Raw genomic sequence first — 25,803 nt, 5'->3', positions numbered from 1 at the left:
TGACAGGTTGGGGAAGAGGGCCCTCTAGTGTTTAGATTAATAAAACCTAGAGCCGCCAAAAGGCGTCATTGGCATGAATGGCGCACTGAAAACAGCCGCCAAAAGGCGTCAATGGCACTAAATGAGTTAAGAGCAGCACCTGCAGACACCACATCCAAATTTAAGCAGTTTCTTTTTCTTTTGTTTTCATAGGGGAGAAGGCAGTCTGGTACAGCCCCCACTAAGAGAAGATGCCCTCAGCCATTAAGAGCAGCACCTGAAGCCACACATCCAATGTGGAAAATGTCTATCACGTACGTTAGATCTTTTTCCCCTTCAATTTGATTGTTTTTGGTTCGACGTCTTGTTTAATTTATTTTGAAAGTAAATAAAAAAATGTAAGCACAGTTTCTTTTGTTTTCATAGGGGAGAATGCAGTCTGGTACAGCGCCCCCTAGGATAAGATGCCCTCAGCCATTAAGAGCAGCACCTGAAGCCACCACATCCAATGTGGAAAATGTCTATCACGTACGTTAAATCTTTTTCCCCTTCAAAATGATTGTTTTTGGTTCAACATGTTGTTTAATTTATTTTGAAAATAAGTAAAAAAAAATTAAGCTATTTTTCTTTTGTTTTCATAGGGGAGAATGCAGTCTGGTACAGCACCCCCTAAGATAAGATGCCCTCAGCCATTAAGAGCAGCACCTGAAGCCACCACATCCAATGTGGAAAATGTCTATCACGTACGTTAGATCTTTTTCCCCTTCAAAATGATTGTTTTTGGTTCAACATGTTGTTTAATTTATTTAGAAAATAAGTAAAACAAATGTAAGCACTGTTTGTTTTTCTTTTGTTTTCATAGGGGAGAATGCAGTCTGGTACAGCCCCCCCTAAGAGAAGATGCCCTCAGCCATTAAGCAGCAACACATTAAGAGCAGCACCTGAAGACACAACATCAGCACCCGAAGACACCACGTCAGCACCTGAAGACACCACATCCAATGTGGAAAATGTCATGCCTCTGGCTGTGAAGCGTGACATCGGCACCCAGTGGCCCGATAGGCCTACTGAGCACAACTACTCAACTACCAAGACAAGGCGCAACAGGGCAACACAAACTGATCCTACACCATCATTGTCAGCATATGACCTGGATGACAAAGATTCCAAATTTTACACAGGCATAGGGATTGAAAGTTTTTGGCAGCTTTTGCATGCCCTCATAGATTTTCTCCCACCTCCAAAGATTACCTATTTAGCAGTCCACGACCAGCTCTTACTTGTTTTAATGAGGCTACGTCTTTGTTTGATGTTCACAGACTTGGGTAAACGATTTGGAGAAAGCAGGAGCTCAGCATGTAACATCTTTTCACTTTGGAGACCAAAACTTGCTAGGTTTATGAGGGAAAAGGTGATTGCGTGGTTGCCCAGAGATACTCTCAAAAGAATAATGCCTTCCTGTTTCAGTGTAAATTATCCCAAAGCAACATGCATAATAGACTGTACTGAAATATTTGTACAAAGGCCAAAACACTTAAGGAAAAGATCACAAACATACAGCAACTACAAACATCAATATAGCTGCAAGCAGCGATAACACGGGGCCAGTGAAAGAGAGAGAGAGAGAGACATGGAGACTGAATAGATTGAAGAGAGAGAGACATGGAAACTGAAGAGAGAGAGAGAGAGAGAGACAGATCATCATGATCGCCTCAACACATCGTTGGGGACAGGATCGAACCGGTGACCTCCGGACTCATAGGCTGCCTTTCTTCTCATTGAGCTAGAGATATGATAGTCCTGGTAGTGTCTGTTGATATATATGTCTTTCCGTCCCTGACGGACCAGGCCTTTGTTTCGCTAACTACTCTAGATCACTGGTTCCCTAACCATCTACCGATAGAGAAATTGTATGTCTCCTCGGAACAGAAACTAGTGAAAGTAGCCGATCTACATGATGATGAGCGAGAGAGAGAGAGAGAGAGAGAGAGAGAGAGAGAGAGATGAGAGAGAGAGAGAGAGAGAGAGAGAGAGAGAGAGAGAGAGAGAGAGAGAGAGAGAGAGAGAGAGAGAGAGAGAGAGAGGAGAGAGAGAGAGAGAGAGAGAGAGAGACGGAATAGATTGAAGAGAGAGAGAGAGAGAGAGAGACGGAATAGATTGAAGAGAGAGAGAGAGAGAGCCATGGAAACGAATAGATTGAAGAGAGAGAGAGAGAGAGCCATGGAAACGGAATAGATTGAAGAGAGAGAGAGAGAGAGAGAGACATGGAAATGGAATAGATTGAAGAGAGAGAGACACGGAAACATAATAGATTGAAGAGAGAGAGAGATGGAAGCAGAATGGATTGATTGGACATCTCAACCTATTGCCATTAACAGGAATTGAACTCTCAACCTTCGGATTGACAGGCTGCAACACTACCTATAGTGCTATAGCTTTGACCAGGCTGAGGTTGTCTGTTGAAGATAAAACTGAACCAGTGAAAGCAGCCGATCTACAAGCTCAGAAACACGTTGCTATCTGAAAAGTTTTGAGATTGTAGATCGGCTATTTTCAGAATGAAGTATGTCATACATTGCAAAAAAATACCTTCTCAGATAAGCATTTCATGTTATCTTTATCAATTGCATATGTATTCATTAATACAGTCTTGTTGTTTGCAATGCACTTTAAATGAAGTCTCCACCAAGTGAGGCTTGAACCGGCAACCTTGATGTTATGAAACATTCACTTAAGCGGGAAGCCATTGGACCAACAGACCTGATCCAGTGAAAACGGAGGTCAGACAGATGATACCATTTCACGCAAATAACTGAAAAATCCTGGGTTTAAGTGTTTTTCAAACTGCTCAAAATTGCGGACAATCTAAGGGCGGAGAGAGAGACATGGAAACGGAATAGATTGAAGAGAGAGAGACATGGAAACAATAGATTGAAGAGAGAGAAAGATGGAAGCAGAATGGATTGATTGGACGTGTCAACCTACTGCCATTAACAGGAATCGAACCCTCAACCTTTGGATTGACAGGCTGCAACACTACCTATAGTGCTATAGCTTTGACCAGGCTGAGGTTGTCTGTTGAAGATAAAACTGAACCAGTGAAAGCAGCCGATCTACAAGCTCAGAAACACGTTGCTATCTGAAAAGTTTTGAGATTGTAGATCGTCTATTTTCAGAATGAAGTATGTCATACATTGCAAAAACAGACCTTCTCAGATAGGCATTTCATGTTATCTTTATCAATTGCATATGTATTCATTAATACAGTCTTGTTTTTTGCAATGCACTTTAAATGAAGTCTCCACCAAGTGAAGCTTGAACCGGCAAACTTGATGTTGTGAAACATTCACTTAAGCGGGAAGCCATTGGACCAACAGACCTGATCAGTGAAAACGGAGGTCACACAGATGATACCATTTCACGCAAATAACTGAAAAATCCTGGGTTTAAGTGTTTTTCAAACTGCTCAAAATTGCGGACAATCTAAGGGCGGAGCTTACTGGTCAACGTGATAGATGTGTTCCTCATGAGTCAAGGCACATGTGTAAGCAGGTTTAATGGCTGTCGGCCAAACGAGGCAATATTCATTGGCTCATTAAAGCTTCATTTTTTCACTTATGGAAAATCTTTTTTTCCTTGTTTTTCGGCATAGGTCCAAAGTTCATGTGTAAAACATTTCGTGCAGATTACTCAAAAATCCCAGGAGGAGATAGGTTTTAACTGTTTTTCATATAATTCAAAATGGTGGGAGATCTAAAGGTCAGAGGTCAAAAGTCAGAGGGTGAAAGTTGTTCAGCATGAAGAGACGCATATGTGTATCCAAGTTTCATGGCTGTAGGTCAAACAAGGCATGAGTTGTACCTGTTCAAAGTTGGCATTTTGCTATAGCGCCATCTTTTGACGAAAGATTGTGAGAATTATTTCTTGATAGTTTTTCATGACCATCTACCATATGGCCAAGTTTCGTAAAAAGCGTATGCACGGTTCAGCCAGAACTGCTAAAAGTGGCAGAAGAAAAAAGAGGGGAACATGAAGACAGGTCCAGAGCTGAGCTCTGGCCCCGTAATGAAGTCTGCATCAAGTGAGGCTTGAACTGGCAACCTTGAGGTTCTAAGGCACACACTTAAGCGAAAAGCCATTGGACCAACAGACCTGACCTGGTGAATATGAGAGAGAGAGAGAGAGAGAGAGAGAGAGAGAGAGAGAGAGAGAGAGAGAGAGAGAGAGAGAGAGAGAGAGAGAGAGAGAGAGAGAGAGAGAGAGAGAGAGAGAGAGAGAGGAGAGAGAGAGAGAGAGAGAGAGAGAGAGAGAGAGAGAGAGAGAGAGAGAGAGAGAGAGAGAGAGAGATTATGGATTGAGAGGGAATGACAGCAGGTGAGGTGGGTAGATCCAATCCATGGGAATAGGCCAGGTGGACTGTTGCGGTTGCTCACTTTCTACAAGAACATAATTATGTCAGAAAATTGACAAACAAATAATGTTAAGCATTTCATGTTATTTTTAATAATTGCACATGTATTCACTGATACAGTCATGTTGTGTGCAATGCAACTTTAATGAAGCCTGCATCAAGTGAGGCTTGAACTGGCAACCTTGGTGTTGTGAGGCATTCGTTTAAGGGAGAAGGCATTGGACCAACAGACAGAAACTGTGAAAAAAGAGATCACACAGATGATACAGTTTCACGCAAATAGCTTAAGTGTTTTTCAAACTGCTCCAAATTGCGGACAATCTAAGGGCGGAGCTTACTGGTCAACGTGATAGATGTGTTCCTCATGAGTCAAGGCACATGTGTAAGCAGGTTTAATGGCTGTCGGCCAAACGAGGCATGACTTTTGCCTGTTTAAAGTTTGCATTTTCAAAAAATCGCTATAGCGCCCCCCTTTGACCAATTGGAGTAAGATTGGTTTCAGTGATATTTGGAATGACCCTCAACATTACCGCAAAGTTTCAAAGAAATGTGAGTCTGCATGTATGTGTTAGGGGCAGATGAATAATTGTCATAAAACTGCAATATTCATTGGCTCATTAAAGCTTCATTTTTTCACTTATGGAAAATCTTTGCTGCTTGTTTGTCGGCAAGTTCATGTGTAAAACATTTCGTGCAGATTACTCAAAAATCCCAGGAGGAGATAGGTTTTAACTGTTTTTCATATAATTCAAAATGGTGGGAGATCTAAAGGTCAGAGGTCAAAAGTCAGAGTGTGAAAGTTGTTGATCATGAGTAGACGCATATGTATATTGAAGTTTCATGGCTGTAGGTCAAACAGGGCATGAGTTGTACCTGTTCAAAGTTGGCATTTTGCTATAGCGCCACCTTTTGACGAAAGATTGTGAGAATTATTTCTTGATAGTTTTTCATGACCATCTACCATATGGCCAAGTTTCGTAAAAAGCGTATGCACGGTTCAGCCAGAACTGCGAAAAGTGGCAGAAGAAAAAAGAGGGGAACATTAAGACAGGTCCAGAGCTGAGCTCTGGCCCCGTAATAACACTTACAAAGTCTTATATTGCATTGCCCCGAATGGTTATGTTATGTTCACATCAAAACTGTTTGGTGGAAGGGCCAGTGACACTTTTATCACAAAGAACAGTGGACTTCTGGAACTCCTGATTCCTGGTGATCAAATTTTAGCAGACCGTGGGTTCAGCATCTCTGATGCCCCCAGGGGTGACTCTGGCTCTTCCAGCCTTTACTCGCGGCCTCAAAGAACTTCCTGAGCATGAAGTTGTGGGAACAAGACGCTTAGCAAATGTCAGAATCCATGTCGAGCGTGCAATTAGAAGGTTCAAATGTTTTAAAATTGTCAGTTATGTGATTCCTGGGAGGGTACAGCATGTTGATGACATTGTAAGCATTTGTGCTGGGCTTTGTAATTTGCAACCCAAGTTAATTCAGACTGAGGAAACATCTGATATTGAGGAAGAAGAGGAATGTCATTTGGATGAAGCTGATGAGCAAGATGGAGAAAATATGTGCTGATTACTCCAAAAACAGTTGTATTCATTAAGACTTCATTCTCCATTGTAGCTTTAACATTCAAAAAGCAAATTGAAGCACTAACAAATCTCACTGTCACAGCTTTGAGTTAAATGTACTATTGTTTTCTGAAAAGGAGGGAGATGTTTGTATGAAATGCATCATCTGTGTATTTTAAGACAATATTGTACTTTGTTGTATCACAAACTTTGTCAACTGACCATTTCACTTTGATGAAGTGCATTTACTCATGAATGAAATCATTTGACCCTCATTAGATTCAAAAGAGGACTACTTTAGTCCATGTACTTTCATGACTCCATGTGCTATTCTAGTAGCTATTGCTGGTAATAAATACTCAAAGTACACAACCTTCAGGTGGCCGATTTTCTCTGTTATCCACTCTTGGTTGTATGGGACATCTGTGATAATCTTTTCATTTTGGGTCCATACAAGGAACTTGCAATTTGTTTTGTTAGCACAATGCATTGCTAGCTGTACCTGGTAATAGAACCCTAATCCTGATGCTGTTTCCCTCAGAATATATTGTCCATTAATATGCCTTACATCATATTTGTTGGACTCAATCATTTTTAGCAGACTGCCATTGGCCGGTCAGCTCAGTCAGCTGCTGCGTGTCAGTCCGTCTGTTGACGTTACTTTACCTGCTGCTTGGATTATTACTAACTAACACTAACTTGGTTGTGAAAAACAAAGTCACCAAACTGACAGCCAGTGAATAACAGCATGAGTACCTGGATTGACGACGTTAGACAGTGGCCCAGAGTTACTGATAAAGGTATTTCAATGATGACAATCATGATATTAACCACTTAAAATTCTTAGTAGACAAAACGGACCTCGGTTACAACAGTAGGCTATTTTTCCTACCCCATATCTCTTTGCCAAAAAAAATAGCAACGTTAGGTCTGCCAGTGTTTAATTTATGTTTGTTTGTTAGCTAGCAAGATTATGAAATGCAACTCTTAAGCAGTGGTGGAAAAAGTACTGACATTTTATACTTAAGTAAAAGTATCAATACTGCAATGTAGAAATACTCTGTTACAAGTACAAGTCCGGAATTCTAAATCTAATTGAGTAAAAGTACAAAAGTATTGGTATCAAAATGTACCAAAAGTAGAAACGTACTCATTATGCAGAAGTATTTGCATAACTATTTCACAAGTTTTCAAATGTATGAAAACATCTTTTGAAAATAGATCTACAAGCTCACAATGCATGGCATTGTGAGCTTGTAGATCGGCTATTTAGCCGAAGTTTAAATAGGGTTAATGTATGTTTTGTAATAATAATCCCAATCTACGAAGCAACTAAAGTTTTCAAATAATTGTAGAGGAGTAAAAATATAATATTTGCCTCTAAGATAGAGTAGAAGTAAAGTAAAACATATGATGTAAGGCATATTAATGGACAATATATTCTGAGGGAAACAGCATCAGGATTGGGGTTCTATTACCAGGTACAGCTAGCAATGCATTGTGCTAACAAAACAAATTGCAAGTTCCTTGTATGGACCCAAAATGAAAAGATTATCACAGATGTCCCATACAACCAAGAGTGGATAACAGAGAAAATCGGCCACCTGAAGGTTGTGTACTTTGAGTATTTATTACCAGCAATAGCTACTAGAATAGCACATGGAGTCATGAAAGTACATGGACTAAAGTAGTCCTCTTTTGAATCTAATGAGGGTCAAATGATTTCATTCATGAGTAAATGCACTTCATCAAAGTGAAATGGTCAGTTGACAAAGTTTGTGATACAACAAAGTACAATATTGTCTTAAAATACACAGATGATGCATTTCATACAAACATCTCCCTCCTTTTCAGAAAACAATAGTACATTTAACTCAAAGCTGTGACAGTGAGATTTGTTAGTGCTTCAATTTGCTTTTTGAATGTTAAAGCTACAATGGAGAATGAAGTCTTAATGAATACAACTGTTTTTGGAGTAATCAGCACATATTTTCTCCATCTTGCTCATCAGCTTCATCCAAATGACATTCCTCTTCTTCCTCAATATCAGATGTTTCCTCAGTCTGAATTAACTTGGGTTGCAAATTACAAAGCCCAGCACAAATGCTTACAATGTCATCAACATGCTGTACCCTCCCAGGAATCACATAACTGACAATTTTAAAACATTTGAACCTTCTAATTGCACGCTCGACATGGATTCTGACATTTGCTAAGCGTCTTGTTCCCACAACTTCATGCTCAGGAAGTTCTTTGAGGCCGCGAGTAAAGGCTGGAAGAGCCAGAGTCACCCCTGGGGGCAATACATCAGAGATGCTGAACCCACGGTCTGCTAAAATTTGATCACCAGGAATCAGGAGTTCCAGAAGCCCACTGTTCTTTGTGATAAAAGTGTCACTGGCCCTTCCACCAAACAGTTTTGATGTGAACATAACATAACCATTCGGGGCAATGCAATATAAGACTTTGTAAGTGTTATGATGTTTGTAGTTGCTGTATGTTTGTGATCTTTTCCTTAAGTGTTTTGGCCTTTTTTTACAAATATTTCAGTACAGTCTATTATGCATGTTGCTTTGGGATAATTTACACTGAAACAGGAAGGCATTATTCTTTTGAGAGTATCTCTGGGCAACCACGCAATCACCTTTTCCCTCATAAACCTAGCAAGTTTTGGTCTCCAAAGTGAAAAGATGTTACATGCTGAGCTCCTGCTTACTCCAAATCGTTTACCCAAGTCTGTGAACATCAAACAAAGACGTAGCCTCATTAAAACAAGTAAGAGCTGGTCGTGGACTGCTAAATAGGTAATCTTTGGAGGTGGGAGAAAATCTATGAGGGCATGCAAAAGCTGCCAAAAACTTTCAATCCCTATGCCTGTGTAAAATTTGGAATCTTTGTCATCCAGGTCATATGCTGACAATGATGGTGTAGGATCAGTTTGTGTTGCCCTGTTGCGCCTTGTCTTGGTAGTTGAGTAGTTGTGCTCAGTAGGCCTATCGGGCCACTGGGTGCCGATGTCACGCTTCACAGCCAGAGGCATGACATTTTCCACATTGGATGTGGTGTCTTCAGGTGCTGACGTGGTGTCTTCGGGTGCTGATGTTGTGTCTTCAGGTGCTGCTCTTAATGTGTTGCTGCTTAATGGCTGAGGGCATCTTCTCTTAGGGGGGGCTGTACCAGACTGCATTCTCCCCTATGAAAACAAAAGAAAAACAAACAGTGCTTAAATTTTTTTACTTATTTTCTAAATAAATTAAACAACACGTTGAACCAAAAACAATCATTTTGAAGGGGAAAAAGATGTAACTTATGTGATAGACATTTTCCACATTGGATGTGGTGGCTTCAGGTGCTGCTCTTAATGGCTGAGGGCATCTTATCTAAGGGGGCGCTGTACCAGACTGCATTCTCCCCTATGAAAACAAAAGAAAAATAGCTTAATTTTTTTTAACTTATTTTCAAAATAAATTAAACAACATGTTGAACCAAAAACAATCATTTTGAAGGGGAAAAAGATCTAACGTACGTGATAGACATTTTCCACATTGGATGTGGTGGCTTCAGGTGCTGCTCTTAATGGCTGAGGGCATCTTATCCTAGGGGGCGCTGTACCAGACTGCATTCTCCCCTATGAAAACAAAAGAAACTGTGCTTACATTTTTTTATTTACTTTCAAAATAAATTAAACAAGACGTCGAACCAAAAACAATCAAATTGAAGGGGGAAAAGATCTAACGTACGTGATAGACATTTTCCACATTGGATGAAGTGGCTTCAGGTGCTGCTCTTAATGGCTGAGGGCATCTTCTCTTAGTGGGGGCTGTACCAGACTGCCTTCTCCCCTATGAAAACAAAAGAAAAAGAAACTGCTTAATTTGTTTAACTTATTTTCTAAATAAATTAAACAACATGTTGAACCAAAAACAATCATTTTGAAGGGGAAAAAGATCTAACGTACGTGATAGACATTTTCCACATTGGATGTGGTGGCTTCAGGTGCTGCTCTTAATGGCTGAGGGCATCTTATCTTAGGGGGCGCTGTACCAGACTGCATTCTCCCCTATGAAAACAAAAGAAAAAGAGCTTACATTTTTTTTACTTATTTTCTAAATAAATTAAACAACATGTTGAACCAAAAACAATCCTTTTGAAGGGGAAAAAGATCTAACGTACGTGATAGACATTTTCCACATTGGATGTGGTGACTTCAGGTACTGCTCTTAATGGCTGAGGGCATCTTATCTTAGGGGGCGCTGTACCAGACTGCATTCTCCCCTATGAAAACAAAAGAAAAAGAAACAATGCTTAATTTTTTTTTACTTATTTTCTAAATAAATTAAACAACATGTTGAACCAAAAACAATCATTTTGAAGGGGAAAAAGATCTAACGTACTTGATCGACATTTTCCACATTGGATGTGGTGTCTGCAGGTGCTGCTCTTAATGTGTTGCTGCTTAATGGCTGAAGGCATCTTCTCTTGGGGGGGGCTCTACCAGACTGCATTCTCCCCTATGAAAACAAAAGAAAAAGAAACAGTGCTACATTTTTTTTTTGTTCAAAATAAATTAAACATGTTGAACCAAAAACAATCAATTTGAAGGGGAAAAAGATCTAACGTACGTGATATTTATATCCGAGTTGCAAAACTGGATATGGGTGTTCAATGGTTGGCCTACCATCTGGGAAGTGTACTCCACAAACCTTAAGATGGAATTAAGAAAATGAATAGTAAATACTGGTACCACATATAACTCAACAATACATAAACTATTGTCCACTAAATGGTTTCATGTCATAGACTTTCATAGAAAGCTCATCAACATTCAGCCACTGTTGTGACTGAGTCAACAGTCACTCTGTTCATTTGGTTCCATTTACACCCTGACAGAGTTGTGTAGGTTGGGGCAACGTTTTATAAAATTGAAAATAATATATTATTTTATTATTATTATTATTTTCAACTCCACAGACCTTTTAAAATGTGTACACTAAATGCATTTGTGTATCCCCTGTTACAATAAGTGGCTGAATACAACATAAAAACAGTAGTGTTTGTGTTCATTAGACTGCCATAGTTTTACCAAATAAGGTACTATTTAATCACAATAACGCCACAGGTGGTTTATTTTTGCACACACAAGAGCAGCAGCTTAGCATACTACTAACAATGATGTTATTAACGTTAGCTGAACTTAGATAAGATAACATGTTTCAACCATGTAGCTCTGGTCCATAGCGTTAGAAGGAGTTCTCCTTAACGTCATGGTACTTTGCCCGCATACCAACGGGATCGCAGGCTGCTCAGCCTCTCGTCTCGAGTAATACAAAATGCACTTTGGCTACTCACCAAAACAAAGACAGTTTTAAGATGTTGAAAACATACTCTACTTAGTGGGAACACTTGGAGCCCCCCACCTCACGTCTAGAATACACTTTTTGGACAGAAAATAAATATTTCACCGGAAGGAAAAAATATGTTTTAGTTACTCCACCGCGCCCCCTACAGATCTGGTCAATGGAATATTTCCATTGACCAGATTTTTCCTTCGGTTAAATACTTTATTTTCTGGGAAAAAAAGTGTATTTTAGACGTGAGGTGGGGGGCTCAGAGTGTTCCCACAAAGGAAAGTAGGCTTACAACATCTTTAACGTCTTTGTTTTGGCGACTAGCGAAAGTGTATTTTTTTGTTTTACTACAGAGGAGAGGCTGTGCTACCGCGGGTGTTCGGGCAAAGGCTAGAAGGTCCCATAGCGTTAAGGAGAACTCCTTCTGACGCTGTGGGCCAGAGCTAGGGCTACTTAGCAGCTGCTGCATGCTAACATTAAGAGTGAGTAACAAACCAAAAGTTTCCAAAACTTACCACTCTGTTCTTTATGGGAACAAAGTCCTTTAAGTTCACATTTTGTATCCACTTTTGGCGAACATCTTGGTCCTCTCCACTCTCACGCCCAGGGAATCTGTGCAAGCCATAGGGCCTGAGGCACAGACAGTTGTCATGAACTTTAGGCTTGTGTGTTTCACATTCCGTTTCTCTCCAAAGTTGCATTTGTCCACTGCTGTTGGAGCAGCCATAAACAACACAAGTGCGTCCCGACTTTCTGTACATCTTTAGTTAGTAGTAAAAAGCAGGTAAAAAGAGTAACTTGAGCAGTCAGTGACTTCAGCTGACCCGACACCGCACTCACCGCACTAGCAGCTGACTGTTTTGACACCGCAGCAATGGCGGCGGGGGGCGGAGTTATCCTACAGGGAAGCGCTCCGTGGATTCGTGTATAGCTTTAAGCCAGTCATCAGTCACCTGTATCAAAGCAGTAGAAGTAGAGTGACCAGCTCTATAGGCATGTTGAGAATATGTTGCAAACTTGTTTGAAACAAAATAAGCTTGAATTTGTGAATGTATAGGATATTTTACAAGCTACATGTAACATAGAACATAATGTGTTTGTCCCCTTCTACATGTGACTAGGCCTGTGCAACAGGCATGAGATCATTCCATAGGTTATTAGATCCCGTGTATGCATACAATTGTATTATGCAGGTTATTAGATTAGATCTAAACAGTATATGAGCAGGCTACAAGCTGCTGGTCGACAGACAGACAGCCGCGAGATCCTCCACGATTCGACCAACGGACAACATCTCAAGTTTTTGACCTGACTGTCTCCTTCCTTGACTGTAACAATGATGGAAGCTAAATAAAACTACGCAACTGCTCATCAACTTTGATCCTCTGAGTCCAAGTTCATCTTTTTCTACAAGCTGTTGATAATAACCAATAAGCTGTTGAAAATAACCCATATCTTGGCGAACCAGCCAGGACGACACTTTTTGCGACGACGGGACAAACACACGCTGATGACATCTGGACGGAAGAGCAGACCGCAGCCACACGTGCCGGCAGCAAGAGACGACAGGGATTGATCACCCTACATCCCGCGCTGCGAGTACTGTCACCCCCGAGGCAAGGTCTGCTTAAATTTTTGTCGTTGCAATTTAAACGCACCTAGAACTGTGAACTTGGGTAACGGAGGGATAAATTGAACTGAGCAGTCTGACAAATTTAAGAATACATGTACATGATGATAAATGCATGAAGTAAGTGCACTATACTTCTTATGCTGTACTCTGGTACTGCTGTTTGGACAACTTAAAAATAAAAAGAAAGAGTGAAATAAGTACTGCTGTTTGGACAACTTCAACATAAAAAGACAGAGAAATAAATACTTCTGATAATTCAGCACTTGAAGTGAAGAGGAGCACTCGCATGTCAGCACAAAGGGGCTGTTGTTTGGGTTTTAATTAAATTAGGTCATGACATTTTAGCAGAAAATGCTGTAGTTTCGGTCCCAAATCACTAATAAGTAATTAGTAATTACATGCTGAGAATGCTGACAAGTCTTTGAGCCTGTATAGTGTTAATAGGGACGCCTGTTATTCTTGGTTCTAATGACTAAAGTACTGGTTGATATTAAATGATATCATAGTTTGGAAATGTGGAATAGAATGCGCCGGCCGTGCTTTCTGTGAGTGATGTGTTTTGTGTGTTTCAAATTGAATATAAAAGTTTTAGTGATATTGTCAATGATGTACCCTGATAGCGGGTCTATTTATAATAATAATAACAATGATTGCAGTGTGTTCCGACCTAAAACAAGGGCTGCAGTCACATACGTGCAGCACATAGAGTATAGATTACTTTTGTGAAGGGATTACTAGACCCGTGTGTCCGTTATTGTAACCTCGTATCTCCGTCTCTCCCTATTGCTCCAAAACAGGAGGGGAGAACGGGAGCGGAGAGACAATACACGCTTTGTGTAACTCGGGAATAGTGGATGTGCAGCCTCATTAACTTGTACATCTGCTATTTTTGAGGGATTTTGCAGACTTGTAGATCTGCTGTCTTGGGAATCTCGCAGATCTTTAATGACTGCATGATTTTCCCAACACAGAGAACAAACATGACTTTAGGGAAACATTTTATGCTTTGTGTATGATTCACTGACATTGTGGATGCTGAATCGGATATAACGGCTTTCATTCACTGACATCCCACCCTGCTCTCTCTCTCTTATTGAGTTACTTTAGAATGACGACATGTGAGGCTTATCTCATTGTAACCTCATTATTTTGCGCTGTGTCTGAGCTCTCATAGGTTCGGAAGCAGACCTGGTTCAGGGACAGCCCACTTGGAGGTCGCACCCCCCTTGGCTGACGTCTAAATACAGCTGACTGACGTCTGGATACAGCTGACTGCCTGCTGTCTGCTGCACTTTCGTGTAAGATTATACACGCCCTCACACACACGTCATTAACTATCGGGCAGATTAACAGGTTCTCAGCAGTATCTTACTCATTTTATCCAGCGGGGAGGGGTGTTTAGGCTGCATTCATTTGACCTAATGTATTGACCAGTGAAACACTGTTTCATTGTCTTCCTGAGTGGCAGATTACTTCATTGTTTGTTTATTTGATCACATTGTTCATTGCTTGATTAATTACTCAGTACATCAATTAATAATTAATAATAATAATAATAATAAATACATAAATTATCTAAAAAAAAAAAAAAGAGAGGGGAAGAAGCAGCATATAGTATGCTTTTGGAAACACTATATTTCTGCCATCTTCTAGTAACTTCATAAATGAAGCAACTTAATAAATTTCTTATCTTTGCATTTTAGTTATCAATAAGTGAAGTAACTTAATAAATCTTTGTAACGTAATAGAGTTCAGTACCTTTGTGTATTTAAAGAAAAATCTTTATCAGCTTACATTTATAATCGAGATCCTCTTTGACGCTGTGTGAGTGTGACCCTGTTTGATTGCATGACTAAAAGTTGCAGGACTTTGAAACTGACCGGGAGAGACAGTACGCTGTTTGTTATTTTTGCTCCAACAACCATGGCCAAGTGAGGTTTCCTGCGTGAAATTCCTCCGGGACACATATCCTTGCCAAGGGTCAATACCTGAGGTTCAATGGTATACCTTCAGTTTCTGTTACTGTGTTTGAGTTGAGTACAACAGCCCAGAACAGGAATTGTCGGGTGTTTAAAAAGCCAGTCGTGGGGAGTGAAGACTTAGGCAAGTTTAGGTAGTTTAGTTTCTGCTAGGCAGTGTATATAGGTCGGCATTTTCGGGTCCTGTGATAGGTCAGCAATCTAATACTGAGTTTCTAGGGAACACACACACACATCTTAAGCATGTCATTCAGAAGTGGATCTCCGCCAGATTCAATAATGAGTCAAACGACGCCGGTTGAGCAAGTCCAATCAAGATATGAACATATCTCAGATATTGGTAAATTTTCTGAGAAATGGAATAAACGTTGGCCCCAGTTACTTCAGCCATGGCCGATCGAGGGAACGTTCGACCTCGATGTCATTAAAACTTTAAAAATTTTGATTGACACTTATAAAATGAACCAGACTGGCAAGAAACGTGTAAAAAAACGTACACAGGAGATTATCGCGATTAAAGCCTTTCAGAAAACTGCTGAGGCAAAATTGAAAACCCAGGACAGACCGCGTCCTGGCGAAAAGGAGTTGACTGCAACAGCCTTCTCACTGTTTCCTCCTCCGTATAATAAGAATACTGGCATTTATCCTGTTCTTACTGCAGAGGGTAATTATGAGACAAGAGATGATCATAATAAAGTCCTTGAGAAGGGCAGGGCCAAGACGGTTTTGGAAACATTACCAGACAGGCCTGGAACCGGTGGTACTCCTGAGAGGTACCGACAGGAGGATCATAGGGTCGGAGGCTATGATTCCCAGATCAAAGATATTTTAGCAAAAGCTGAACAGCGTGGAAAACTTACACGCTCTAAAGCTTCATCTAAACAGGTGAGTACTGTGCCAGACTGTTGCGACGATGAGGAGGCAGACTGGTCTCAGAAACCAGGCAAACCAGGTACTAAACCAGGCACTTCATCAGTCAACGCCACCCCGAGAAGCTATAAAGATATTCCAAGTGATTTGGAAAAATTAACTCGAGACTTACGTAACGTAAGCAGCATGAAACGCCAGATCATACAGGATTTAGACTCAGTAGAAGAACACGAGAAAAATGGGGACCTGGAAAAAACCCTGTTGAACGAGTTAAGCATAGTTGAGATACAGGAAAAGGAACTTCAAACAGACAAAGACCAGCTAGAAGGGGAAATGGGCCAACGTTATCCGTTGCGGTCTAAGCAGAATTCGGAATCTGCTCCTTCCGGGCACTATTCTGTACTTGGTCCTTCTCTTTCTCTTCCAGTGATTATACGCGGGAATGAATTAAACTACAAGCCAGTCGCCCAATCAGAGCTGGATTCGTGGACCTCCAAGTTGCCTTCTATTACAGAGGGTGCTCATGCTTGGCTTTCGAAATTGGATGAACTTTTTACTGGAATTAATCCAGCTATGGCAGACTTCAAACGCCTGCTTATGGCCCAAATCGGGCGATCTTCTTTGGCTCGTGTCTTTGACAGGGCCGGCCTCGGACATTATGTCAATACAGCTGTTTTCGATGCGGAATTCTTTTCGGCATACAGAGGGCGTTTGGGCCAGGTATTGCAGGAGATGTATCAAACTAACATGCATCCGAATAGTATCATAATCAATTCCTTGGGGGACAATGAGAACCCCCGCGCGTACGTGGCCAGATCATATCAACAATGGCGGGATATCGTTGGGAAGAATCCGGAGGACAATCAGATGGAAGAGGCCATATTAAGGGAGAAAATTCAGCAGGGACTACCTAGACAGGTCAGATGTAAATTGGATGAAATTGTTGGACTACAGTCCATGACTCGCAACGTGTACACTGACAACTTGGCACACTGACAACTTGGCACACCATATCGAGAGTGTTAGGGCGAAGGAAAAATCATTGCGTGAGCAAGATATTGAGGCAGTTCGAAAACTCACTCACTTGCAGCTTATGGATGGAAAGAAGACCAAGGAGAAGATGCAGGCAGTTGGCCTCGGACGCTACTTCTATCGCAATGCCGACGACTCCGACATTGCCGACCACATCCGATCTTGTCTCGTTTAATTCCATCGGGTTCTCCTCCAGCTCGGTCAGCCCGGTTATTCCAACCTCAGATCCAGCATTTATGGTGGAGGTTGCGTTAACGCCTGCGCCGGGCCTCCCAACTTTGCTATCTGATTTGAGTCCAATACTGGACACTGTAACTTCTGGTTCCATTCCAGCCCCGCCCACGGTGAAGGTCCAGTTTGTGGCTTCCACCTTGGAGGCATCGGACTCCGTTCCCCGAACCCCTGATCCTACCCTTCCACAACCCTTGGATGTGGCTTCGTTTTCCATTTTTACAACCCTACATGCAGATTCTGTTCTTAGCTCATCTGTGACTGTCGTCACAGAAGGGGGGACGGAAGAGCTAAATGATATAACAACAGAACCTCTAAATGATATAACAACAGAACCTCTAAATGATATAACAACAGAACCTCTAACAATAGAACCTCTAACTGATATAACAATAGAACCTCTAACTGATATAACAATAGAACCTCTGCCTCTAACATTTAGAACAGTGATATCAGAGGAAGTAGAAGTAGCACTTGTAACTATGACTAAAGCCGAGTTGAGGCAGATCGACGTAATACCAACTGTGCCTTTAGAAGTGGGGACTAGTAGGCCTGGAACACCTCTACAATTAACTGAAAGAATTAGTACAGTAGTTACGGTTGAATCTACAGTAGTTACGGTTGAATCTACAGTAGTTACGGTTGAATCTGAACCAAATCAAATGACTACTGAAGTACGGTTCAGTGGAAGTGCTCAGTTGAATACAGACCCTGTGTTGTTAATAACTACTGGAGACACATCGTATATAGTCACAACAAATACCACACCCACAACGGTAACGACAACACCCTTACATGCATCAGTTACATCAACAACAAACACTTTAACTACTTCAAAACAACTGTCAACTACTAAAGTCACTGAGTGGAGCACTTATTTGGTCCACCTAGAATTAGTCATATTACTTAGTCTGATTATCGCAAGTGTAATATTCTGTTGTTGCATCCCACTCATTAAGACATTGTTTATGCGCAACTGGGACCAACAGATGCAAACAACCAAATATAGTGTACATGCTGGACATGATGGTCAAGACATTCAGTTCTGGACACTTACTGTATTAGAATAATGGTCTAGCAGCTACGTTTGAGTACATTTCTCCATGGACCTGACACCTTTAGGATTACAGTTAGATTTACTACTTAATTGATTGGGACTGTTCTCATGCCCTCAGGTGAAGGGAACAACAGAGGGAGGAGTCTAGTGTGGAGACAACATCAGCTGTGAAGAATACAGAAGATCATGAGACAGTATAAATTAGGCCAGATGAAGGGAGTTTGGAGTGTGATGTGGATTTTGATTTGTACACTTTTGGGTGATAGTATTTGTTCTGTTATTGGTGCACCAGCCAAAACTGCAGTACAAGCCTTTGTGTCTGCTAATAAGCAGGTCACAGCACGTGGTCAAAAGAATTTGTTTTATGAATGGATGCGATTCTCGGCTCAGCGTGTGACTACAGAAACTTGTATTACGTGTTATAATGCTAATAGAACACCCTGGGTTCAACCTTTACCTTTTGAACCGAATCAATGTGTTGAAGATTTGAAAACAGCAGTAAAGGAGAAATGCTATATTCAATGCATTCTGTCATTCATGGGACAGACCGAAGCAAGTGTGGACCTGTACAAATCCAGTAGATGTAAGGACTTTGAGTTGCTCACTCTAAGTGGCAATGCATTTGTGCCGCCATTTGTAAACATTCCTGAGGGAATTGTGTTCCCACTATGTCTTGTATCTGGTCCAAATCAGAATGATTTGCAGTGCTCAGATTACACGGAAGGACGTGCCTGTAACAATAGGACGGATCTTCCCATGCGATGTACGGAAGTGATCGCACATAACGCTCATGTTCATGCACGCAAGGCTGACAATGGAACGGTTATACGTCATGGGTTCCCACTGCCAAGCTTGCAAGGGGGGACTCGTTCAGTAGCTGACATTTTTTGGTATTGTGGGGGTGAGCAAATTCACGATTATTTAGAGCGTAATTGGATTGGAGTATGTGCCCCTGTTATGCTCACAGGCCCATTGTCAATTTTGACACTGCATGGGAATTCGACAAGACTTAAAAGATCAACTGATGTTACGGATGAGAAAGGTGCTGAGAGCGTTAAAGACCTGAAATTCGCTAGTCTTGATGGAAAGGTGGAAATGGGCCCGTTTGGTCCGATGAATATTCCATGGGAGCATAGAGCTATGCCAGAGGATACGCTGCAATTTAATCCGTTCTTTTATCCTGAAACAAACGGTCGTTGGATAATTTTTTTGTGGTATAATCAGCAACGATTCATCAATTTTACCATCACTACATTTGAGTACTTTAGTGAACAACTGCATGCCACTTCCACAATGACGTTACAAAATAGATTCCTCCTAGATACACTTTTTGCGGAGGAACAAGGGGCCTGCGCAAAAATAGGGAGCGACTGCTGCACTGTAATTCCAATGCACACCGGAGAAGGGGGGAACATCACGGGGGCTCTTGAACTGTTGAAAACACTTAAAGACGAACATGTCAGTCACACTAAGGGTGGTGAGGATACCAGTTGGTTGGGATGGCTTCTGTCATCTTCTTGGAGGGCGAGCTTGGTCAGGGTCGGATTTATCCTAGGCCTGGTGTTATTTTTGTTTTTATTATTGATATGCTGTGTGGTCCCACTGCTTCAGACCATGGTTAAACGTGTAATGGGGGCGGCAGTTGGGCAGCACATCGTCCTGTCTCCACCCGTGCGTCTTGGCGAGGTAGACAGTGAGGCCACACGCATTCTAGATTATGATGACGACAAGGTTGACATGGGTGATAGGGATTCTTTTGATATATATATGGATTAATCACATTTATTACACCACTTGTTTACGTTAAGTGTATATGCCTTGGCCACACTAATTACAACACCTATATGCCTTGTTGTGATATTGTGCCTCGTATTTCTACTATTGTGATTCTACTATTGTGATTTGTATGTGTTTGTGCAGCGCTTTCAAATTGAAACACAATTGAGGTAATCATATTGGCTATTTACTGCCCGTAATGCTGTGTAACATGTAAAAAGATATGACTGTTTTCCACCTGGTGGAACGTCCTTCCTTGGCCCGTTTTTGCTTAAGTGGCCTTGGAGAAGCTTGTAGATCGGCCATTTCTTGATGGCCGTAGTGTGTTAAGGTGATTGCCGATTGTGTATTTTATTTGACAAGCACTGTACTACAGCCCAGTTGGTATAGTTAAACTGTATGGCTGTATTTGATGTGTTAACAACGAAGAGGGGCTACATGCATTGAATGTGAGCATTCACCCTGTATGCATTTGGCCTCTGTTGTGTGTGCCTAATCTTTCTGCTTGTCTTTCCTTCTTGAGGGGGACCTGACGGCGGTGTGGAGTCCGTTTACATAGGCTCTATATATGTCTATGTGATTGATGATTATCATATACTTGTTTTGTTATTTTCATTGTCATTGGTCCTGATCATATCGTTGTATTGTGTATGCTCCCCCGTTTCGTTGTGACACTAGGGTGCCACAAAGGGGGGAATATAGGATATTTTACAAGCTACATGTAACATAGAACATAATGTGTTTGTCCCCTTCTACATGTGACTAGGCCTGTGCAACAGGCATGAGATCATTCCATAGGTTATTAGATCCCGTGTATGCATACAATTGTATTATGCAGGTTATTAGATTAGATCTAAACAGTATATGAGCAGGCTACAAGCTGCTGGTCGACAGACAGACAGCCGCGAGATCCTCCACGATTCGACCAACGGACAACATCTCAAGTTTTTGACCTGACTGTCTCCTTCCTTGACTGTAACAATGATGGAAGCTAAATAAAACTACGCAACTGCTCATCAACTTTGATCCTCTGAGTCCAAGTTCATCTTTTTCTACAAGCTGTTGATAATAACCAATAAGCTGTTGAAAATAACCCATAAATGCACCAACTTTTCCATGATTTTGCTCAAAACAGGTAAAATACTTATAGGTCTAGGTATAGCCTAGACCTATAGGAATAACCTTAGCCTCCTTCCACATCTTTGGACATAGACCCACATCCAAACATCTCCAAACATCTATTAATATTATGACAGATAGGAGATGCTATATTCTCAGCACTTTACCATCCAGATTATCTAGACCTTACTATCATAAGGAAGAGAGCAGAGTAACTGCTCCACAAATAGTTGCAAGGAGTTGCAGTCATTGTTGTGGAATAGCCATATAGATAGATAGATAGATAGATAGATAGATAGATAGATAGATAGATAGATACACTACTGGGGTTCCCCAAGGCTCGGTTCTGGGTCCTCTTCTTTTCTCTCTCTGCACTACATCTCTTGGTGCTGTCATCCACTCCCATGGCTTTTCCTACCACTGCTATGCCGATGACACCCAGCTGATCCTCTCATTCCCCCCCTCTGACACACAAGTGGAGGCACGCATTGCTGCTTGTCTGGCTGACATCTCGGAGTGGATGTCGACGAACCACCTGAAGCTCAACCTGGACAAGACCGAGCTGATGTTCATCCCGGGGAAGGGCTGTCCGCACCGAGACATGGCCATCACCATTGATAATGCTGTGGTGACGTCAACTCGGACTGCGAAGAATCTGGGTGTGACCTTGGACGATCAACTGTCGTTCTCGGCAAACATTGCATCGGTGACACGGTCCTGCAGATTCCTCCTCTACAACATCAGGAGGATTCGCCCCTTCCTCACGGAGAAGGCAGCCCAGGTGCTCATCCAGGCTCTTGTCATCTCCCGCCTGGACTACTGCAACTCCCTCCTTGCTGGTGCTCCGGCATCTGCCATCAGACCTCTGGAGCTTGTTCAGAAAGCTGCGGCTCGTCTGGTGTTCAACCGCCCCAAGTTCTCCCACACAACTATCCTTCTCCGTTCTCTACACTGGCTCCCCGTAGCGGCTCGCATTCAGTTTAAAACCCTGGTGCTAGCCTATAGGGCAGTGAAAGGAACAGCTCCTTCTTACCTCCGGGCTATGGTCGATGCTTACACCCCTGCCCGACCACTTCGGTCTGCCACCTCGGGGCGACTGACTGCCTCGTCACTCAAGGGTCCTTCTGGTCGATCGACACGGTCACGACTTTTTTCTGTTCTGGCCCCACAGTGGTGGAATGAACTTCCCACTGATGTCAGGACAGCAGAGTCACTGCCCATCTTTCGCCGCAGGCTGAAAACCCACCTCTTCAGGAAACACTACCCTTCCTCTTTGCCTGGCCTACTTGTTGTTAACTAGTTGTACGAAATCTTGTTTTATTGTTGTATTGTTTTATTGGATCTTGTTTAGTCGATACACTTATTTGTTTTAGCTCGTGCTCATTTGATTTCGCTATTTTGTCTCATCTGTTTAAGAAAGTAGGTAGCTGATATATTGCACTTTTACCTTAGCGCTAGGTATACTCTTGGTTGCTTGTTTTTGCAGGAAATGCACTTAAGACTTCTGGTGATTAGTAGTTTCGTTACCTACCTATGTTGAATGCACTTATTGTAAGTCGCTTTGGATAAAAGCGTCTGCTAAATGACTGTAATGTAATGTAAATAGATAGATAGATAGATAGATAGATAGATAGATAGATAGATAGATAGATAGATCAAATGTGACAAAAGTAAGCAGTTTGCCACTTCTAGACATCACCTAGAAGAGAGCTGTAAATAAATGTAAATAGGCTACTGATTGATTTAAACAATATATTCAACACATGGCCCAACTCAAGGAAAGGTGAATAATGTTGTCTTACTAGTGGTGAGATATACATTGTTTTTAAGGCCAGTTACATGTAAAACTCACGAAACAATCTATTAACAATTACCTGTGGTGTTTGATCTGATAGTGTGACCCACCCATAATGTGTCACATTTTTGTGTTGATTTATTTATTTTATTTTTGTGCTTTGAAATCGTTTTTGGAGCTGTCAGTGTTACTTTATCAGTATGAGTATTCAGCTTGGTCAGTAGGGGGCAGTATCAGAGTGTTTTCTCCCTCATGGGATACTAACCTGCAGACAGGAAGCAGGTTAGTTGTGGTGCATCAACTCACTAAATGGTATCAATGTGATCATTATAACATTAAGTACACGTTCTGATGGTGGAGCCTAACTCTAAAGTGTTTACAAGATGTGGTTATTGTTTGTGAATGAATCCAGTGCAGAACACAGTAGTTTGGCTGGAGCAATCAATGCAAAATGGCGACGTGAGTGCGCAATGTTTACATAGGACCTTCTGATCCTAATTCAGATTCCCAATAAGAGCTCCCGTTTTGTATAAGTATTAATAATGTATTTTGGTATATTTTGTGTGTTCTGTAAGAAGTTTGACATGCTACTTTATTCTGTTTGGACATGGTTATATTAGTTAAACTCTCAGGATTTGGTCAATGAACATTTCAAGTACAGTAACTTAAAGCTGCATTACTAAGAAGAAGAAAAGTATAATTGCTTAAATAAATACTTGCTAAAAGTGCATTAAGTTAAAGGTGAATATTCCTGAGAAAGACAAGACAGTTAATGAAGGTCTAATTGGGTACTGTATTGTATGTTTGGAAGTGATGAGGTGAACATGTTTGCTATGGAAAAGAATATGGAAAAGAATATGGGAAGAACATGCAATATTGTAATGGTGTTTAACTCCAGTAATACAGTTGTGGTTTAATTGAGTGATTTTGGTGAAAACAAAGTGGAAGACAAAGTAAAAGACATTGAAATGATGATACAAAGTAACTAAGAAAATGGGAAACAAAGTGAATTGTGAATCTGTGAATTCTGTTAATAAATTCCAATGAGAGCAACCAGTCTGCAAACAACTAAAACAATCTGTGTTCTCCTTTCTCCTGTTAAACAGGACATTATTATCTGTATGTTTGTCCTGGCTACCTGGGACCTGCAACAGATATTTGGGGGCTCGTCCGGGATCGGCAACGCCATTGAGGGTTTGACGGTTGCTGATCCAGTGATATATGAACCCGAAGGCCAGAGTGACTGCACGTTACTAAAGTGAGGTGGCGTGTCTGCAGTGCGGCTACAGAGCAGAGGTGGTGTGTCTACAGTGCGGCTACAGAGAAGAGGTGGCGCGACTGCAGTGCGACTACAGTACAGAGGTGACTTGCGACTACAGAGCCGAAGAGACTGCAGTGCAACTACAGAGACTGCAGTGCGACTACAGAGACTGCAGTGTGACTACAGAGACTGCAGTGTGACTACAGATACTGCAGTGCGACTACAGAGACTGCAGTGTGACTACAGAGACTGCAGTGCGACTACAGAGACTGCAGTGTGACTACAGAGACTGCAGTGCAACTACAGAGACTGCAGTGTGACTACAGAGACCGCAGTGCAACTACAGATACTGCAGTGTGACTACAGAGACTGCAGTGCAACTACAGAGACTCAGTGCGACTACAGAGGCGAAGTGAAGTGGCTGCAGGGCGACGACAGAAGCAAGGTGTCATCACTGCAGCTAAGGCCATGTCTCAAGTACGCAAAGAAATCTTATGGAGCATGAAAAAGAAACTTTACAATCTCTCAGGCACCGAAGCCTATGAGGTTGCGATGTCCATCGGAACTGATCATCCAGGAACAGACAAGCTGAGCTCAACTGATGACGAAAGCTGCATCGACCATATCCTTTCCTTTATACAATCTGATGATCTGCTTAATTCTGAAGATGATGGTATTGGTCGGTTGATGATATTGAATGGTGTAATATTGAAGGTTATCAAAAAGCGTGATTGTTTTTAATTTCCTGTTGTCATTTCAGATGATGTAACACATCCACCTGGTTCAAATGCACCACCCACACACTCGGGTGACACTACACAACCACACACTAACCCCAGTACACACGCCCACACAACCACGCCAAATGTAGAGCACCTACAAGCCATGTATGAAGACATAGGCAGGAAACTACAGGAGTTTACAGTGACTCCCACCACATCTTCTGGTCTGGCAACCACAACTGACCCACACCTGAACAACCGTGATGCAAATGACCCCCTAATGACTCTAAGAACCCCAGCACAAGGTGGCAACCGGCCGCGTCACCAAAGTGATATCGACACCACACCACCACGCCAAACCCGAGAGAGATTGGTCTCCCTACAAGATCTTGCTTATCTCCAGCGAAAAGAGTTCAGGATACATGGGGGCCAAATAAGTGACACTACATCTGAACTCAGCTACAACAGCTTATGCAAACAAATAGATGAAGGTCTCAGAGAGAAACACACTGAGGGTGAGGTCATAAGAGGTGTGCTCCGTGCAATCAAACCTTGCAACTTCAGAGATATGTTGACAAACAAAGACGACCTGACTGTCACAGAACTCAAAAGCTTCCTCCAGTCACACCTAGGTGAAAAAGGATGCACAGAGCTCTTTCAGGACTTGATGTGTGCCAAGCAACATGAAAATGAGACACCACAGCAATTCTTGTATAGAATGATTGGCCTCAAACAAAAAATTATGTTCACTACTAAACAGACAGGCTCAGTTGTTCAGTATGATGCCTCCACCATACAATGCATATTCTTGAACACAATATGTCAGGGAATAGGAGAGAAGTATGAAGATGTCAGGCGTGAGATCAAGCCTCTCCTTGCTGACCCGACAGTATCTGATGAAGCTTTGCTGCGACAGGTGATAAAGACCACAACAGAGGAAAGTGAGAGAAAGCGCAGATTTGGCCGCAGCTCTGCCCGTAAGGTAACCCAAGCCCATAGCACCCAGGCTGAACCTGAGGAGA

General features: G+C 41.8%; 1 protein-coding gene and 2 long non-coding RNA genes across 5 annotated transcripts in view; 1 reads left to right on the top strand and 2 right to left on the bottom strand.

The window, feature by feature from the left end:
- The window catches only part of LOC308105742, a 29,701-nt gene extending 6,803 nt beyond the window's left edge, over positions 1 to 22,898 (bottom strand). For both annotated transcript variants that reach the window (XR_013934933.1, XR_013934934.1), the window contains exon 1: positions 22,878 to 22,898. This is a non-coding gene — a long non-coding RNA (uncharacterized lncRNA). The remainder of the gene's footprint in view (positions 1 to 22,877) is intronic.
- Positions 204 to 1,544, top strand: LOC308105960. Its single transcript, XR_013934947.1, has 4 exons — positions 204 to 293; positions 406 to 507; positions 621 to 722; positions 842 to 1,544. It is a non-coding gene; the product is annotated as an uncharacterized lncRNA (long non-coding RNA).
- On the bottom strand, positions 9,270 to 10,693 carry LOC308073478 (uncharacterized protein). 2 transcript variants are annotated; one of them, XM_080412404.1, is made up of 7 exons: positions 10,581 to 10,693; positions 10,353 to 10,469; positions 10,132 to 10,233; positions 9,917 to 10,018; positions 9,699 to 9,800; positions 9,485 to 9,586; positions 9,270 to 9,371 (listed from the first exon to the last, which is right to left on the bottom strand). In XM_080412404.1, the coding sequence occupies exons 2-7, from the start codon at positions 10,461 to 10,463 to the stop codon at positions 9,339 to 9,341; spliced, it is 552 nt and encodes a 183-aa protein (XP_080268530.1). In that variant the 5' UTR covers positions 10,464 to 10,469; positions 10,581 to 10,693; the 3' UTR covers positions 9,270 to 9,338. The 2 variants fall into 2 exon arrangements, 1 of the variants encoding a protein (XP_080268530.1); XR_013931990.1 differs by lacking the exon at positions 9,699 to 9,800 and having other exon boundaries at positions 9,485 to 9,604; positions 9,926 to 10,018.
- Positions 22,899 to 25,803: the final 2,905 nt, after the last annotated feature.

This window comes from Gymnoscopelus braueri (assembly GCF_963280865.1).
Source record: "Gymnoscopelus braueri genome assembly, chromosome: 18".
In the NCBI taxonomy this organism is placed as follows: domain Eukaryota; kingdom Metazoa; phylum Chordata; class Actinopteri; order Myctophiformes; family Myctophidae; genus Gymnoscopelus; species Gymnoscopelus braueri.
The sequence above is the reverse complement of the archived record's forward strand: the minus strand, read 5'-3'. Positions and strand labels throughout refer to the sequence as shown.